The following is a 19,093-nucleotide window of genomic DNA, read 5'->3' on the forward strand; positions in this document are numbered from 1 at the left end:
GCTGTGCTGTCAGGGTCAGGGTCTCTGTCTCAGGCTGTGCTGTCAGGGTCAGGGTCTCTGTCTCAGGCTGTGCTGTGCACACATGCCGCACACATGAGGATGGCCTCAACCGGGATCTTGGGTTCATGTCACACTATCTGTAACCCCCACGACTTGCCTGGGCTTGCAAAATCTCACTAACTGTCCTGGCTAGAGACAATACACATCTCTTTAACCTGTGCTTAACCCTCTCTCCACTCACATTGTCTGTACCTTTAAGACTTGATTATCTGTGAAGACTCGCATTCCAACCATTATTTTGTAAATTGAGTTTGTGTCTATATATGCCATGTTTGTGAACAGAACTCCCACTCACCTGATGAAGGAGCAGCGCTCCAAAAGCTAGTGGCTTGTGCTACCAAATAAACCAGTTGGACTTTAACCTGCGGTGTTGTCAGACTTCTTATCAGGCTGTGCTGTCAGGGTCTCTGGCTGTGCTGTGTTGTCGGGGTCTGGGTGTCTCAGGCTGTGCTGTCAGGGTCTCTGTCTCAGGCAGTGCTGTCATGTCTGGGTGTCTCAGGCTGTGCTGTCTGGGTCTGGCTGTCTCAGGCTGTGTTGTCAGAGTCTGGGTGTCTCAGGCTGTGCGGTCAGGGTCTGGGTGTCTCAGGCTGTGTTGTCAGTGTCTGGGTGTCTCAGGCTGTGTTGTCAGTGTCTGGGTGTCTCAGGCTGTGCTGTCAGTGTCTGGGTGTCTCAGGCTGTGTTGTCAGTGTCTGGGTGTCTCAGGCTGTGTTGTCAGTGTCTGGGTGTCTCAGGCTGTGTTGTCAGTGTCTGGGTGTCTCAGGCTGTGAGGTCACGGTCAGGGTCTCTGTCTCAGGCTGTGCTGTCAGTGTCTGGGTGTCTCAGGCTGTGCTGTCAGTGTCTGGGTGCCTCAGGCTGTGCTGTCTGGGTTTCCCAGGCTGTGCTGTCTGGCTGTCTCAGGCTGTGCTGTCTGGATCTGGCTGTCTCAGGCTGTGCTGTCTGGGTCTGGCTGTCTCAGGCTGTGCTGTTTGGGTCTGGCTGTCTCAGGCTGCACTGTCTGGGTCTGGCTGTCTCAGGCTGTGCTGTCTGGGTCTGGCTGTCTCAGGCTGCACTGTCTGGGTCTGGCTGTCTCAGGCTGTGCTGTCTGGGTCTGGCTGTCTCAGGCTGTGCTGTCTGGGTGTCTCAGGCTGTGCTGTCTGGGTCTGGTTGTCTCAGGCTGTGCTGTCTGGGTCTGGCTGTCTCAGGCTGTGCTGTCTGGGTGTCTCAGGCTGTGCTGTCTGGGTCTGTCTCAGGCTGTGCTGTCTGGGTCTGGCTGTCTGAGGCTGTGCTGTCTGGGTCTGTCTGTCTCAGGCTGTGCTGTCTGGGTCTTGCTGTCTCAGGCTGTGTTGTTGAGCTGCTGCATCGCGCGCGCTCTGTCCCTGGCGGCTCTCCGTCCCCGGGTGTGGTTACCGTGGTGACGGTGCGTCTTGGGCCCGAGGCGCCGGGCCTTGTCCTCAGCTCCGGTGCCGGGAGGCCGACAGACACTCAGCTCAGCCAGGCACCGCGGATCCTCCCGGGCGGGCATGCGGCTGGTCTCGGGCCCCCAGCAGCGCAAATGGGCAACTTGTTCGGCCGCAAGAAGCGGTCCCGAGTGACCGACCAGGACCGCGCCGTGCTGGTGAGTGAGAGAGCCGGCGGAGAGGAGGGGGAGAGGGCCCGGGGAATGGAGCCCGGGCGAGGGAGAGGGCCTGCGAGGGGATGGGACCGGGGACCGGGCAAGGAGCCGCTTCCCCCTCCGGGGCCGCAGATACTCTTTCCCCGCCCGTCCCCTTGGGGTGGATGCTGAGGCCAGCCGGTCCTCTCTGTTTAACACCATCTCTCCCCCCCCGTGTCTGAAAGCCCTGGCAGGTCAAATCCCACTCCAGAGACTGAGGGAGTGCCACACTGCCACACATGCATCTTTCACCCAGGCTGGCACTCCCTGTGCAGCACCGAGGGAGTGCCACACTGCCACACATGCATCTTTCACCCAGGCTGGCACTCCCTGTGCAGCACCGAGGGAGTGCCACACTGCCACAGATGCTGACTGTTGGATGAGATATTTCACTGAGGCAGTGTCTGCCCTGCTCTCACTGGACACACACGATCCCCAGACACCCTTTCCCATTGTGGTTCCAGTGTATCAGTGCCAGGGAGCTGGGTTTGATTCCCAGCTTGGGTCACTGTCGGTCTGGAGTTTGCACATTCTCCCCGTGTCTGCGTGGGATTCCGCTGGATGCTCCGGTTTCCTCTCAGTCCGAAAGATGTGTTGGTTAGGTGCACTGGCCATACCAAATTCTCCCTCAGTGTACCTGAACAACTGCCAGAGTGCGGCAACTAGGGAATTTTCACAGTAACTTCCTTGCAGTGTTAATGTAAGCCTACTTGTGACACTAATAAAAAAAAGAGCAGGGGCAGTTATTCCATGTGTCCAGGTCAATATTTCTCATTTAAATACCAAGAAGAAAATGCTCTGTTCATTAATGAGACATTGTCAGATTTGTCGTGATGGGGTGACAAGATACATGTTCAGAGGTCGTTTCCCCTTGTGGAAGAGTCTAGGACCACAGGGCATAATCTCAGAGTAAGGGGTCGCCCGTTTAAGACAGAAGAGGAGCAATTTCTTCTCTGAGGATACTGATTCTGTGGAATTCTTTACTTCCATTGGCAGTAGAAGCTGGGTTGTTAAGTATGTTCAAGGTTGAGATAGATCGATTTTTAATCAAGTAAACAAATCATGGGTTATGGGGTCTGGGAAAGTGGAATTAAGGATTATCAGACCAGTCGTGATTTCGTTGAATGGCATAGCAAACTCAATGAGCTGAATGGCCTGCTTCTGGGTCTTATGGGTTGCTGTATACAGGAGCTGACTGCATGAATTGGCAGCTGTTTCTACATTGCACTAGTTACCTCCACTTAATTGGCTGTAAAACACTTTCTGATAGATGATCAGTGCTCATGGAAGGTTTCCTTTATGCTTTGTCTTTTGGTTTGGGTAGTTCCCTTTTTGGGGGCTGCCCTTCTTGCTTTGCTCCTGAGTTTGTTTGATTTAGTGTATTGGTTTTGCATGAAAAGAACTGCTCATGGAAGGTGCTATATGAATGCAAGTCTTTTTGCCTGAGAGCCAGTCTCCCCCCCCCCCCCCGTCAATGACATCAGACAATTACTCTAAAAAGCAATACAGAAAGTGAAACCAGAAGCTCCCAGTTCAGAAACCACCGACCATATCAGCAGCTTAACACAAGAAATAGAAGCAGGAATAGGTCACTACGCCCTTCAAAACGATCATGGCTGATCTATGCTGGCCTCAATTCCTTTTCTGTACCATTTCCCCATAGCCCTCTATTCTTTGATCTATCAAATATTTATCCACCTCCACTTTAAATACTTCTAATGATACAATTTACAGCACCCCTTGGGGCAGGGAATTCCAGAGATTCATCACCCTCTGCGAGAAGACATTTCTACACACCTCAGTTTAAAATGACTTGTCCTTTATCTTGTAGCTATATCCCCTTGTTCGAGACTCTCCCACTAATGAAAACATCTCACTATCTACCCTTTCAAGCCCCCTCAGGATCTTATATGTTTGAATAAGGTCACCCCTCACTCTTCTAAACTCCAAGGAATACAGACCAGGCTATTTAGTCTCCCTTGACAGGACAATCCTCTCATCCCAGGAATTATCCTGGTGAATCTCCTTTGGACTGCCTGCGATGTTACTAAATCATTTTGAAGGTAGGGTTGCTATGTGCCCAGGTATTCAAGATTAATCTACTCCAAGTAACCGAGGAGAAAAAAATAGATTGAGTGTTTTCCCCCAATTCTCTTTTATTTATTAAAAATACTGGGTGGAGTTGGTTGGAGATGAAAGCTTCAATGATGACCCATGTCCAGCTAGCAAAGAACAATACAGCGCAGGAACAGGCCCTTCGGCCCTCCAAGCCTGCGTCGCTCATGTGCCCAATGAGCATCGGGAACCCCAGCTTTAAAGAAACATTTCTTAGGTTAATGTATTTTTTAAATTAATTTTCTATTTCCTGAATCAGCTACATTAAGCTGCGGACACTGACCCTGTATTTGTTAAGGTCATTGTGCTTTTTATCCCCAATTGTGGATTAATTCAACAAGTGTCAGGATGGGGATACCTTAGAGTTCATACCTCTTCCGATCAGAACTGAATTAAGTTCATTATTCAACATACCTTTACAATCTTTAATGAGCTATTACCTCTTTGCTGCTGTTAAAGGACAGATTTGGAACATTTAATGTGGATGCATGTTTGCTTCTACAAGGTATAACAACCAGGACAATGAAGAGAAAAATGATGTAAATGTTTGGAATCCAAATAGAAAATGTTGGTTTGCATGCTTGTTTCTCAAAGGGAATGTTTCTCATTTAGTCCTGTGTAACTGGATTCAAGTTGGTGAAGGTAAGCTTTGGGGCTTACTTAGCATAGAGGACTGGTAAACTTGCTGTTGCTTGCCCATTTAAAACCAACTTGCTGTTGAAGTATTAACTGAGTGGGAAGAATCTAAGCCTCCAGGTCCCATCAGCTGAGTCAAACTAACAGTTGAATTATCATCAATAAATGTACCTGGTTCCAATATTAATTATTGATTCTGTCACTGAGGATTGACTTGGGGTCAATCGTGCATTTTACCCGTATGTCTGTCAGCATATGTAAAAAGAGAAAAATAGGTTAACTTTTCAGATAGAAATCTTCCAACCCCATTATTTCTGCACCTATTGTTAAAAAATTACTCCCGAATCACTTGCAATTGTACTTTCAAGCCAACAGCCATTCACTACAATGCTTCTGTACCTGTTAATCTACTCATTAACTCCCTCACCCCCAAAATTTATAGTCCTTGTCCTGATTAATGTCTTTAATCTTTCCTGTCTTGATCATTCCCCATGTTACATCCCTCATCACTTCTTCCAGTTGGCAGGGTGAAGTTCAATGTATCTAGCATTCAGTGGGTATAGCTATCCATCACTAGACCTGGCTGGCCGTATTAAACACTATTGGGAATCGGTGGCCTTGCCAGAATTGGTCATTAGTCCAGGGTCACCCTAGAGAGGGGTAGATTTTAAGAATTGTCTTAACCTAATAGGAAGGGAATATGGCTGAAGAGAGAGATATGTGCCATTCTTTAATTTGATTTATTATTGTCACATGTATTAGTGTACAGTGGAAAGTATTGTTTCTTGCACGCTAAACAGACAAAACATGCCGTTCATAGAGAAGGAAAGGAGAGAGTGCAGAATGTAGTGTTACAGTCATAGCTAGGGTGCAGAGAAAGATCGACTTAGTGCAAGGTAGGTCCATTCAAAAATCTGATGGCAGCAAGGAAGGAGCTGTTCTTGAGTCGGTTGGTAGATGTCCTCAGACTTTTGTATCTTTTTCCCGACAGAAGAAGATGGAAGAGAGAATGTCCGGGGTGCGTGGGGTCCTTAATTATGCTGGCTGCTTTGCCGAGGCAGCGGGAAGTGTAGACAGTCAATGTATGCGAGGTTGGTATGCGTGATGGATTGGGCTACATTCACGACCTTTCGTAGTTTCTTGTGGTCTTGGGCAGCGCAGGAGCCGTACCAAGCTGTGATACAGCCAGAAAGAATGCTTTCTATTGTGCATCTGTAAAAGTTGGTGAGAGCCGTAGCTGACATGCCAAATTTCCTTTGTCTTCTGAGAAAGTAGAGGCGTTGGTGGGCTTTCTTAACTATAGTGTCGGCATGGGGGGACCAGGACAGGTTGTTGGTGATCTGGACACCTAAAAACCTGAAGCTCTCGACCCTTCCCACTTCGTCCCTGTTGATGTAGACAGGGGCATGTTCTCCTTTACGCTTCCTGAAGTCGATGACAATCTCCTTCCTTTTGTTGACATTGAGGGAGAGATTATTGTCACCGCACCAGTTCACCAGTTTCTCAATCTCATTCCTGTACTCTGTCTCGTCATTGTTTGAGATCTGACCCACTATAGTGGTGTCATCAGCAAACATGAAAATCGCATTGGAAGGGAACTTGACCACACAGTCATAGGTGTATAAGGAGTATAGTGTGGGGCACCAGTGTTGAGGATGATTGTGAAGGAGGTGTTCTTGCCTATCCTTACTGATTGTGGTCTGTGAGTTAGGAAGTTCAGGATCCAGTCGCAGAGGGAGGAGCCGAGGCCCATGCCATGGGGTTTGGAGATGAGTTTCGTAGGAATAATGGTGTTGAAGGCTGAGCTGTAGTCAATAAACAGGAGTCTGACATAGGTGTCGTTTTATCTAGGTGTTCCAGGGTTGAGTGCAGGCCAGGGAGATGGCTCCTGCTGTGGACCTGTTGTGGCAGTAGGCAGACTGTAGTGGATCTGGGCAGTCTGGAAGGCAGGAATTGATTTGTGCCATGACCAGCCTTTCGAAGCACTTCATAATGGTGGATGTCAGAGCCACCGGAGAATAGTCATTAAGGTACGCTGCTTGGCTTTTCTTAGGTATCGGGATGATGGTCGACGTCTTGAAGCAGATAGGGACCTCAGATTGTTGTAAAGAGAGGTTGAAGATGTCTGTGAATACCCCCGCCAGCTGATCCGCGCAGGATCTGAGTGCTCGTCCGGGTACCCCATCCGGGCCAGTCGCTTTCCTTGGGTTGACTTTCAAGAAAGCTGCTCTGGCATCTGCATTCTACCAATTTTGTTTTTAAAAACATTGAGAGGTTGGAAAGTGTTGATGTCCAGGGGGACCTGGGTGTCCTTGTACACCAGTTACTGAAAGCAAGCATGCAGGTGCAGCAATTAGGAAGGCAAATGGTATGTTGGCCTTTATTGCAAGAGGGTTTGAGTACGGGAGCAAATATGTTTTGCTGCCGTTGAGTAGAGCCTTGGTGAGACCAAAGGATATACTTTCCATAGACGAAGATTCATCAGACTGATTCCTGGGATGGCAGGATTATCCCATGAGGACATTGGGCCTGCATTCTCCAGCATTTAGAAGAATGAGAGGTGATCTTATTTAAACATACAAAAATTCTTGCAGGGCATGATTGATGCAGATGGGGCGTGGGAAATCTAAACCAAGGGGCATAGTCCCAGAATAAAAGCTAGGCCATTTAGAACTGAGATGAGGAGGAATTTCTGGGTGGTAAATCTTTAGAATTCTCTATCCTAGAGGGCTGTGGAGGCTCAGTCATTATGTCATGGAGTATGTTCAAGACAGAGATCGGTAGATTTCTACATAGTAAAGACAGTAAGGGATATGGGGATAGTGCGGGAAAATGATGTTGAGGTAGAAGTTCAGCCATGATCCAGTTGAATGGTGGACCATGCTCGAGTGGCTGAATGGCCTACTCCTCCTATTTCCTATGTTCCAATGTAAATTAGCCTGGAAAGGCAAAGAATCTCAGAAATCTAAACAACAGGTTAAGCAAGCTGGTTTCACACTGCAGCTATGCAGTGGCTACAAGAATGGCATTTTCCACTAATGGGCTTTTGCACACAGTTGAGCAATGTCGCTGATAGCTGCACCTACCAATTTAAGATAATCAATTGATCTTGTGACGTGGCTTCTTTATGCTTGCTAGAAGCTACGTATGTTCACACAGGAATCCACCCTCTGCAAACAAAAGGAAAATGTTCAAGTCTTATGTCAGGAAACAAAGGTAGTTCTAAGTAATCTATATATGTATTTGTGGGTATTAAGAAAGTTTGATTTTGTGTTTGTGTAAGAAAGGATTGAAAATGTGGTTAGATTATTGTTAAACAAAGCTGGCTGTGTGTTTTGGTCATTTCAAACTGTGCCTGCGTTGTATTATAGGATCTACGATGTGAAAACAAACATGGTTTAAAGAAAGGCTAGGCTGTTGCTTGGCAACCAGGAGCCCACTGTGAAAAGCATAAGCACGTGTGGTTTGGTTGGAACTGTGTGTGCAGTTTGGTTTGGTTGGAACCGTGCTTGCAGATCGAAAGCAGCTCCTACAGAAACAGTCAGCAGGGAGGCAGGACAATGGAGTATGGGGCAGAAAGTAAGTCGCAGAAGTTAAAGAACAGAATTCCAGAAACCAGGAAACAAAAAGAGAACTCCCAGGAAGACTGAAGTCAAAGGGACAAGAAACTGGAATTTGAACAAAGTACTGTTCGCTGAAGTTAAAGAAGGAGGCAGAGAGAGACTCCCAATTTAAGACAGAGCTAAAAGATGCAGACTTGATGAAGTTGGCTAGTGTGAAGCCAGATATTTGAAGTAATCCTAAGGTTGATGAAACTTTAATGCTGCCTATGAAGCGTGGTGTTCTGTTGGAATGGCTGGGTACCTGAGGGATTGTGTAGAAGCTTGAATGCACGTAGCAATCCAAGGCCTAGAGGAATACTGAAAGGAGAGATTGAAATCCTGGAAGGGGATCCTCAGTGAAGGCAACCGAGAGAGAGCCCTGAGTCGTGTTTTTCAAGAGTGGAGTTTGGAAACACTTGGGTGGAAGTCACAGTTTCAGTGAGACCAATTGGCTCACAGTGTGACACGGATCTGGGGGGAAATTGATGAGAAATCCACAGAAGTTATTGTGTGGCATCTACCACTTGGTTTCAGAGAGTGGTGTGTTGGTCTGATGGTTTGCATGGACTGTGTACTTAGAATATTATCACCGGTATATTTTGTAACTTGTGTTATCCTTAAAAAGCTGTGTACATTTGTGAAGATCTAGGAAAATATTTTATTATTCTGTTAGAAAAGGCAGCCCTTTGACTCTGTTCATCCATGTCTCTAAACAAAACATAAAAATGAGGGTCTGTTGAGTCAGGGTTCCATTCTGGGGCCTGACTGTTCAGTGGTAACATCAGCTGGGATCGTAACACTTGTTCCTTTTTTTGTATTAACCAGGAGCTTGGGAGCCTTTAGTTCCCTGTTGCTTTCTCTATGGCAGTCGACTTGCACCCCTTTCCTCTTGTCATGTAAATTGTTGTGAAATTTTGCATTCTTGTATTTGTCCTGATAGGTGCAAGATGAATCAGTAATATTCGAGTTCTGTATTACCAAGTGACTGTTCAGAAATGGCATTCCAGAGCTTAGGCCTTGGCAGCTGGAGACACAGCCACCAATGGTGGAGAGATTTAAATTGGGAATGCACAAGAGGCCAGGGGTGGAGTAGTGCAGATATCTCAGGATTGTGGAGATGAAGGTGATTACAGAGATGAGGGGGGATCATACCATGGAGGATTTGAAAACTAGGATGAGAATTGTTTTTTTAAATATATTTTTATTGAAGGTTTTTTATGTTTTACAAATAACACAAATTCTCAAATCTTGGTTCAGTACAGCAAGATCATTTCCAAACACATACATGGAGGAAAGGGCAGGAAAAAATACCAATACAGTTGGTTTGGATTATTAATTGTTTCCAGTGAGCCTCTGGGGGTATCAGGATAATATAAGAGGACATAGCTACAATTGGCTCAGTGGTACACAATCAAGCTCACAATATAACGGTGACAGAACTACAGAACTTATGGAAAGCAAATCCTTCAAGTAGTTGCTGTCATTGCTTATTCAACCACAAAAAAAGAATATTAGCACAGGTGAAATGGTGGTTAAACTTCCGAGGATTTCGCGCCGCACCTAGGCGTACACCAAATCCCCAGACACCATGGAGGCACCAACGATACAATCCATCTTTTCCCAGGATATGTGGTCTGTCTTTACAATAACATTTGATTTGATTTATTGTCACATGTATTAGTCTCCAGTGAAAAGTATTGTTTCTTGTGCATATCGTACATAGAGAAGGAAAGGAGAGAGTGCATAATGTAGTGTTACAGTCATAGCTAGAGTGTAGAGAAAGATCAACAAGGTAGGTCCATTCAAAAGTCTGATGGCAGCAGGGAGGAAGCTGTTCTTGAGTGGGTTGGTACGTGTCCTCAGACTTTTGTATCTTTAACAAGAGTTAATCAGAGATTCTAAAATCCCAAACCAACTGAAATGCAAAAAAGCGAACCCATAAGTTCTAGGGAGGGGTTTTCCTCACCTGTTAGGACACGTAGCCCTACCCACTACCTCCACATCAAACCCCTTGCCCACCTGCCTGCAATGGCGCTATTCATTTTAACTACAATTGTAAAAAAGGATATCGGGTGAAAAAGTCCACCAGTTTATGCCAGGATTATAAAATTGCACAGCTCTAGCACCATAGAACAAAGAAAATTGCAGCACAGGAAAAGGCCCTCCGGCCCTCCAAGCCTGCACCGACCATGCTGTCCGACTGAACTAAAACCCCCTATCCTTCTGGGGACCATATCCCTCTATTCCCATCCTATTCATGTGTTTATCCAGAAGCCCCTTAAAAGTCACTATCGTATCTGCTTCCACTACCTCCACCGCCAGCGAGTTCCAGGCACCCACCACCCTCTGTGTAAAAAAAACTTGCCTCGTCTCCTTTAAACCTTGCCCCTCGCACCTTAAACCTATGCCCCTTAGGAATTGACTTTCCCACCCTGGGAAAAAGCTTCTGACTATCCACTCTGTCTATGCCCCTCATTATCTTGTAGACTTCTATCAGGTCGCCCCTCAACCTCCGTTGTTCCAATGAGAACAAACCAAGTTTCTCCAACCTCTCCTCATAGCTAATGCCCTCCATACCAGGCAACATCCTGGTAAATCTTTTCTGTACCCTCTCCAAAGCCTCCACATCCTTCTGGTAGTGTGGCGACCAGAATTAAACACTATATTCCAAGTGCGGCCTAACTAAGGTTCTATAAAGTTGCAACATGACTTGCCAATTTTTAAACTCAATGCCCTGGCCGATGAAGGCAAGCATGCCGTATGCCTTCTTGACTACCTTCTCCACCTGCGTTGCCACTTTCATGATCTGTGTACCTGTACACCCAGATCCCTTTGCCTATCGATACTCTTAAGGGTTCTGCAATTTACTGCGTATTTCCCATCTGTATTAGACCTTCCAAAATGCATTACCTCACATTTATCTAGATTAAACTCCATCTGCCATCTCTCCGCCCAAGTCTCCAACTGATCTATATCCTGTTGTATCCTCTGACGGTCCTCATCGATATCCGCAATTCCACCAACCTTTGTCGCCCACAAACTTACTAATCAAACCAGTTACAATTTCCTCCAAATCATTTATGTATATATTACAAACAGCAAAGGTCCCAGCACGGATCCCTGAGGAACGCCATTTGTCACAGCCCTCCATTCGGAAAAGCACCCTTCCACTGCTACTCTCCGCCTTCTATGAAAGAGCTAGTTCTGTATCCATCTTGCCAGCTCACTTCTGATCCCGTGCGACTTCATCTTCTGTACCAGTCTGCCATGAGGGACCTTGTCAAAGGCCTTAGTGAAGTCCATGTAGACTGCATCCACTGCCCTACCCATATCAATCATCTTTATCACTTCAAACTTCAAAAAACTCGATCAAGTTAGTGAGACATGACCTCCCCTTCACAAAACTATGTTGCCTCTTGCTAATACGTCCACTTATTTCCAAGTCTCAAAGAAACTGATAGCCAAGGTCCGCACACATGAGGACGGCCTCAACCGGGATATTGGATTCATGTCACACTTTCGGTAACCCCCACAGCTTGTCTCCTGGACTTGCAGAATCTCACTGGCTGTCCTGTCTGGAGACAATACACATTTCTTTAGCCTGTGCCTAATGCTCCCTCCACTCACATTGACTGTATCTTTGAGGCTTGGTTGGCTGTAAGGATTCACATTCTAATCAGTATTCTGTAACTTGATTTTCTGTCTCTGTGCCTTGTTTGCGAGCAGATATCCACTCCATCTGACGAAGGAGCAGCGCTCCGAAAGCTAATTGCATTTGCTACCAAATAAACCTGTTGGACTTTAACCTGGTGTTGTTAAAACTCTTAGTGTGACCTCCCCTGCACCAGTGAGGATACAAATATTTCTCTCAAGGCCCCAGTAATTTCCTCCCTTGCCCTCTCAGTATTCTGGGGTATATCCCATCAGACCCTAGGGACTTGTCTACCTTAATGTTTCTCAAGAACCCTAATACCACCTCCTTTTTTGATCTCAACATGACCCAAACTATCTACATACTCTTCCCCAGACTCATCATCCACCAAGTCCTTCTCTTTGGTGAATACTGACGCAAAGTACTCATTTAATACTTTGCCCATTTCCTCTGGCTCCATGCATAGCTTCTCATACAACCTACACAACACAGTCCTCAGAAGCGAGAAGTACATTGCGGGATGCATTCCACTCAGGATAAACGATGTCTCTGGATTCACCAGAATAACGAGCAGAAATTCGCTACCTTGCTCACTCAAGAGTTGTCTCTATCAATGTGATAAACCACATAACATGATCAATTAAGAGATGAAATCATCGGGGATGCATCCAAGGATTGATGAGGATGAATGAAGAACTGCAGAATATGTCTCTAAACAGGATAATGAGTGAAATTGGCCTCAGAGTTCAGTTATGGGGTTGCCCCCATCAACATGAAAACACAGTACAGGATCAACACAAGAATATAGTTACAGGCGGTACAGTGCAGGATTAACAAATCTAATTTTCGCAGGATAACAGGCGACAAACACGTCTGTGCTCACATATCACACACACTCATCAGGGTAAAAGACAATATCACAATCGGGTATATTCATAAGGCAACAAAGTTCAGGATTAGTGATGAACTGCGGGATAATATAACCAGCCACGGAGCTTGAAAAGGCAAAGCCATGACCGGATCATTGAGCAACATCTGGGATTCATCCAGAGTTTCACTGACGTCATTGTACCTCTGCCATGTCGTCATCCCTAAGCCCTGGTAATGAGAAACCTAGGCCCTGGTGGGTGGTGAGGATCCCTCGCATCCAACTGACTCCAGCTCTTCTCGCCAAACATCGAAGACAAGACAACGCAAGACCAGTGGTCGGAATCTTTGACTGATCCCAGGCCTCAGACCGGATACGATGCGCTCCATCGAACTCAATGCCCAGCCTTCAAATCAAGGTTGTAAAAGCATGGCAGCCAGTTCTTAAATTCGGGCAGAAATTCATCTTCAGCTCCCCTTGGGAGACCGGGCGCACGGACACTCCTCTGGCCCCAGCTCCCCGAATAAACCAGCATGTTCGACATACCATGCAGCAGGATTTCCAAGGATTGAAAGTGAGCCCCCACTGAGGAAATTGCTAACAAGGCCCCCACCCCAACTGTCTCTGACCGTCTCAATCAAGCAAGAGTTTTCTTGACTTAACTTGGCTCCCCGTGGCCAGAATTTAGGCAGGATCGTCCAGGAACATAGCACAGATTATACATTTCAGGATCAAATAATTATGGATTGTGCATCAGGATAAAAAAGTATTAAAAGATGAATAGCCCCCGAGCTCGCGAGAACACAGCTTAGATCACGTGACCCACCCCCTCCCCCAGCATGAGAATTTTAAAATCGAGTTGTTGCTCGACTAGGAACCACAGTGTGCACAGGGATAATGGGCGAATGGGACATGGCTCTGGTTGGGAGACTGCAAAGTTTAGAGGGTAGATTGTTGGTGGTTGGCCATGAATGCATTGGAATATTCAAGTCTCGAGGTAACAAACATATGGATGAACAGAAATAAAGGTGGAGTTGGATGATGTTGCGATGGTGGGAATAAGCGGTCACAATGTGGGAATAAGTGGCAGCACTGATATCAAGTCAGAAATTAATTTGAGTCGAATATGACACCAGGGTTGCAAACAGCCTTGTTTAGTTCAGCTTCATACAGTTGCCGGGGAAAGAGATGGTGTCAGAATGGAATTTGTGGGAACTGGAGACACTGGCTTTGCTTACAGCTGGAGGAAATCTCTGCTCCAGTACTGGATGTCAGCCAAGTTGTCGACAATTTAGAAACAGTGTGGGGAGTTGGTGAGAGAGGTGCTGGTGAGGTGTTGTTAGCAGCATATGTGTGACAACTGTCACGTTTTTTTGATGTCCCCCCATGCTAGTTGACAAATGGTTTCTTCTTGAGTACTGTTCTCTCTTTTTAAAAGCTGTTTATCTGGAAACCATAGAAACCCTACAGCACAGAAAGAGGCCATTTGGCCCATCGAGTCTGCACCGACCACAATCCCACCCAGGCCCTACCCCCATATCCCTACATATTTATCCACTAATCCCTCTAACCTACGCATCTCAGGACACTAAGGGCAATTTTTAGCATGGCCAATCAACCTAACCTGCACATCTTTGGACTGTGGGAGGAAACCGGAGCACCCGGAGGAAACCCACGCAGACATGAGGAGAACGTGCAAACTCCACACAGACAGTGATCCAAGCCGGGAATCGAACCCAGGTCCCTGGAGCTGTGAAGCAGCAGTGCTAACCACTGTGCTACCGTGCACAGATCTAACACTCTGCCTGATCGTTGTTTTTCTCTCCACGGAAGCTGCCTGACAGGCTGCATATTTCCAGCATTTTTTGTTTTTAATTCAGATTTCAGCATCTGCAGTATTTTGCTTTTGTAATTCTGTACCACCTTTCTCATCCCCTCTACTGCATCCTTATCTCAGACTGCTTGTCTGATACCGTGTCTTGGATAAGGTGCAATTTTCTGTGTGTGCATTGGAAAGACCAATGCGGTTGTCTTCTGCCCCCTTCGAAAATGCCATATTTTTGCCATTGATTCCATTCTCTCCCTGTCACTTGCAGAAGGTGAAGCCATTGCTCAAGATGCTCTGCCTGTGTGACTGAGTGGTTAGTATGCAAAATCAATACACATCGGACTGGGGTAATATATTGGCAAGGATTGAGAATTGGTTATCACACAGAATGGATCTTTTTCAAGTTGACAGGTAATGACTAGTGGCGTCCTGCAGAGACTCGTGCTTGGGCCCCAGTTGTTCACAATATACATCAATGATTTGGGTGATGGAACCAAAAGTAATATTTCCAAGTTTGCTGACGACACAAAACTTGGTGGGAATGTGAGTAGTGAGGAAGATGTTAAGAGACTTCGAGGTGACTTAGACATGTTAAGTGAGGGGGCAAATACATAGCAGATGCAGTATAATGTGGATAAATGTGAAGTTATTCACTTTGGACAGAAAAACAAAACGGCAGAGTTTTCTTTGCATGGTGATAGGGAAATGTTGATATACAAAGGGAGCTGGGAGCCTAATACACCAGTCACTGAAATGTGCAGGTAAGCAAGCAGTTCTGAAGGCATGTGTTATGTTGGCCTTCATTGCAAGAGGATGTGGGCACAGGAGCAAAGATGTCTTACAGGACCTTGGTGAGTATTCTGTGCAGTTTTGATCTCCTTATCTAAGAAAGGATATATATGCCATAGAGGGACTGCAGCGAAGGTTCATCAGACTGGTTCCTGGGATGGCAGGATTGTCCTATAAGGAGAGATTGAGGGGTCTCTAATTAAAAGGTATAAAATTCTGACAGGGCTAGACTGACTGGATGCAGAGATGTTGTTTCCTCTGACTGTGTGTGTGGGGGATCTAGAACAAAGGCTCACAATCTTAGGATATGAGGTAGGCCATTTAAATGAGGAGAAACTTCACTCGATGGTGGTGAACCTGTAGAATTCTCTACCACAAAAGGCGGTGGAGGCCAAATAAATGAATATATTTAAGAAGGAAATAGATTTCTAGACTCTAAAGGCGTTGAGAGACATGGGACCAGCCATGGTTTTATTGAATGTTGGAGCAGGCCTACTATTTTCTGTGATTCAATGGACAAGTAAGATTGAAACTGAATGAGTGGTGGTACTTGAGGAGGACAAAGGTAAAATGAATCATGGTCATAGTCACAGAATACGTCATGTCTTCATAAACCAAACTGTTCAGAACCTCGACTAATTCACTCCCAGCTGATTCTCCACATGCCTGCTTCTAGTTTCTAAGGTTGTTTATTCCCACTCTAACACCTACCTCAGGCTAACTGCTAAAACATTGATGCCATTGTCAGCCTTCAGACTTGACTATGGTGCCTGCTTAGCTGGATTCACATCCTCTATATCATCTCCAAACTCAACCACTCCTATCTTAATCCCTCGCTTAATCACCCAATCCTATCCGGCCTCTGCCCTGCCGAAGTTTCCACTTTAAAATGGTTATATTCGGGTTTAAGCCTCTTAACTTTTAAATTTATATATAGTTGCATTTAACATTTCACGATATTAAAATCCCTTTACCCTTCTAAAGCATTTCAAGATGGTGACACTTCATGGGCATTCAAACATTATTTGATGCCGAGCTGTATGAAATATTAAGACAGGGGTGACCAAAGGCTTGGTCAGAGATCATTTTTGTTAAGCAGTGTTTTGAAGGAGACAGAGAAGTTTAGGTGTAAGGAGTTCTAAAGCTTGGTGCTTGGGCAGCTGAGGCATGATGCCAATAGTGCAGAGATTAAAATTGGGGATGGCAGAGAGCAGAACCAAGTGCCGAGATCTGAGGGTTGTAGGACTGGAGGAAGTTGGAGATGGAGAGGATCCCAGTGGAAGCATTAGAGAAAAATTGGATTGGATAACCACTTTTCTGAATATCTCCTGTCTATAAGTGCACACGTAAGGATGGCCTCAACCGGGATCTTGGGTTCATGTCACACTATCTGTAATCCCCCACAACTTGCCTGGGCTTGCAAAATCTCACTAACTGTCCTGGCTTGAGACAATTCACACCTCTTTAACCTGTGCTTAACCCTCTCTCCACTCGCATTGTCTGTACCTGTAAAGACTTGATTACCTATAAAGACTCGCATTCCAACCATTATCTTGTAAGTTGAGTCTGTGTCTGCCCTGTTTGTGAACACAGATCTTCACTCACCTGAAGAAGGAGCAATGCTCCGAAAGCTCGTGCTACCAAATAAACCTGTTGGACTTTAACCTGGTGTTGTGAGACTTCTTACTGTGCTTACCCCAGTCCAACACCAGCATCTCCACATTATAAGTGCAGTATCCCTGTGCTCATCCTGTCTCCAACCCTCTTTCGTTGATTTTTGGCTGTTTGAACATGCCTTTGCCTAATCACTGACAATATTGCCTCTCCACTTCCATCTCTTTTTATGACCCTCTTTAAAATAACCCAAGTGATTTTTCATTTCTCATAATATTTTTCTTTAGCTTGCTGTCTATTTTTACCAATTATAATTCAGAACAATTGCAATGTTAAAAGAGCTTTAGAAACGCAAATTTGCGTCGGATCTGGTGGATGTGAACTGAGAAAGAAGGGAGAGAGAACAGATAAAAGTGGATGGTCAGTTATGCTGAACAACATTTGGTAATCTCAGGCAGATTGGGAAAAGGGAAAAGAAGAATCCTCCCAAGTCAGGAGTGGATGAGCAAACTGGGATCAGAAAATAGAGAAGGATGTTAAGGACTGAGATTGTCACTCATTGTTCAGAACAGCTTCAGGGTCAAGGAGGAATGATTCCCATTGCTGACAGAATTATAATTCCCATTCACTGATATCTACTACAAACCACTTGAGTCCCACAGCTATCTAAGTTATACTTCCTCCCACCCTAAGATGTTTTACCAATACATTAAATGCAAGATAAAAAGCAAGGAAAAGTAGGGCCTATCGGAGAAGTACATGGTAACTTGTGGATTGATTTAGAAGATGTGGGCAGGGTTTTCAGTGAGTACTTGGAAGAGGAGGATTTTGAAACATTAGATACAATACGCATAGTGAGAGAGGAAGTGCTGAAGGGACTGGCATCCTCGAAGGTGGATAAATCACCAGGTCTGAATGGACTGTATCCCAGGTTGTTGAAAGAAACCAGGGAGGAAATAATGGATGCTCTGAATCTTTTTCCATTCGTCACGAGATACAGGCGAGGTCCCAGAGGATTGGAGATTTACAAATTATTTTAAAAGAGTGTGAGGGATGGACCAGAAAACTATAGGCTGGGCAGTCGGACTTCGGTGGTGGGAAATTATTAGAAACAAATCTGAGACAGAATAAACTGCCATTTAGGCACGGATTGATCAGGGATAGTCAGCATGGTTTTGTTAGGGGAGGATCGTGTCTTACTAACTTAATGGAATCTTTATAAGGAAGTAACAAGGAGGACTGATGAGGGTAATGCAGTGGATATAGTCTACCTGGATTTCAGTAAGGGCATTTCACCAAGTCCCACATGGCAGACTATTCAGGAAAATGAGATCTCGTGGGATACAGGGAAAGTGGCAGGTTAGATCCAAAATTGACTCGGTGACAGGAACCAAAGAGTAATGGTCGATGGATGTTTTCGAGAATGGAAAATGGTTTCCAGTGGTGTTCTACAGGACTCAATATTGCAGCCCTTGCTGTATAGATTAATGATTTAGACTTAAACGTGGGTGGTTTATTGGAAAATTTGCAGATGACACAAAAATTGGCTGTATAGTTAATAGTGAAGAGGATAGCTGTTGTCTCCAGAATTAAATCAATGGTTTAGTTCAGTGGTTAGAGAAGTGGCAAATGGAATTCAATCCAGAAAAATGTGAGGTAATGTATTTGGGGAAAGCAAACAAAGCGAGGGAATACTCAATAAACGGGAAGATATTGAGAGAGGTTAAGAAAGTGACTGGCCTTGAAGTGCATGTCTTCAGGTTCTTAAAGGTGGCGGCACAGATGAACAAGGTGGTCAAGAAAGCATATGGAAAGCTTTCCTTTTATTGGGCGAGGTATTGAATAAAAACAGGAATGTAATGATGGAACTGGATGAAATGCTGGTTAGACCACAGCTGGAATTTTGTGTACAGTTGTGGTCACCACATGACAGGAAGAAAATAATTTCTCTGAAGAGAGTGCAGAAGAGATTTACAGGAATGTTGCCTGGTATTGAAAATTGCAACGATTAGGAGAAATTGGATTTAGGGTTGTTTCTCTTAGAACAAAGGAGGCTCGGGGGTGACCTAATTGAGGTGTACAAAATTGAGGGGCCTAGATAGGGTAAACAGGAAAGACTTGTTTCCCCTTGGCTGAGGGGAATGATTGCTAATTATAGATTATAGATTTGAGGTGATGGGTAAAAGGATTAGAAGGGCCATGAGGAAAAACCTTTTCACCGAAAGAGTGGTATGAAAAGCTCTCATTTTAAAAATTGTGATTTGAGGCATGATAAGTATGTTAAACTTGTTTTCTGATT

General features: G+C 45.3%; 1 protein-coding gene across 1 annotated transcript in view; it reads left to right on the forward strand.

The window, feature by feature from the left end:
• The first annotated feature begins 1,057 nt into the window (after nt 1-1,057).
• Nucleotides 1,058-19,093, forward strand: part of chmp6b (charged multivesicular body protein 6b) — a 46,328-nt gene continuing 28,292 nt past the window's right edge. Inside the window, exon 1 of the mRNA XM_078225717.1 lies at nt 1,058-1,654. Coding sequence (XP_078081843.1) covers nt 1,592-1,654 — 63 coding nt within the window. The 5' untranslated portion in view covers nt 1,058-1,591. The remainder of the gene's footprint in view (nt 1,655-19,093) is intronic.

Source organism: Mustelus asterias, chromosome 12 (genome assembly GCF_964213995.1).
Source record: "Mustelus asterias chromosome 12, sMusAst1.hap1.1, whole genome shotgun sequence".
Classification (NCBI taxonomy): Eukaryota; Metazoa; Chordata; class Chondrichthyes; order Carcharhiniformes; family Triakidae; genus Mustelus; species Mustelus asterias.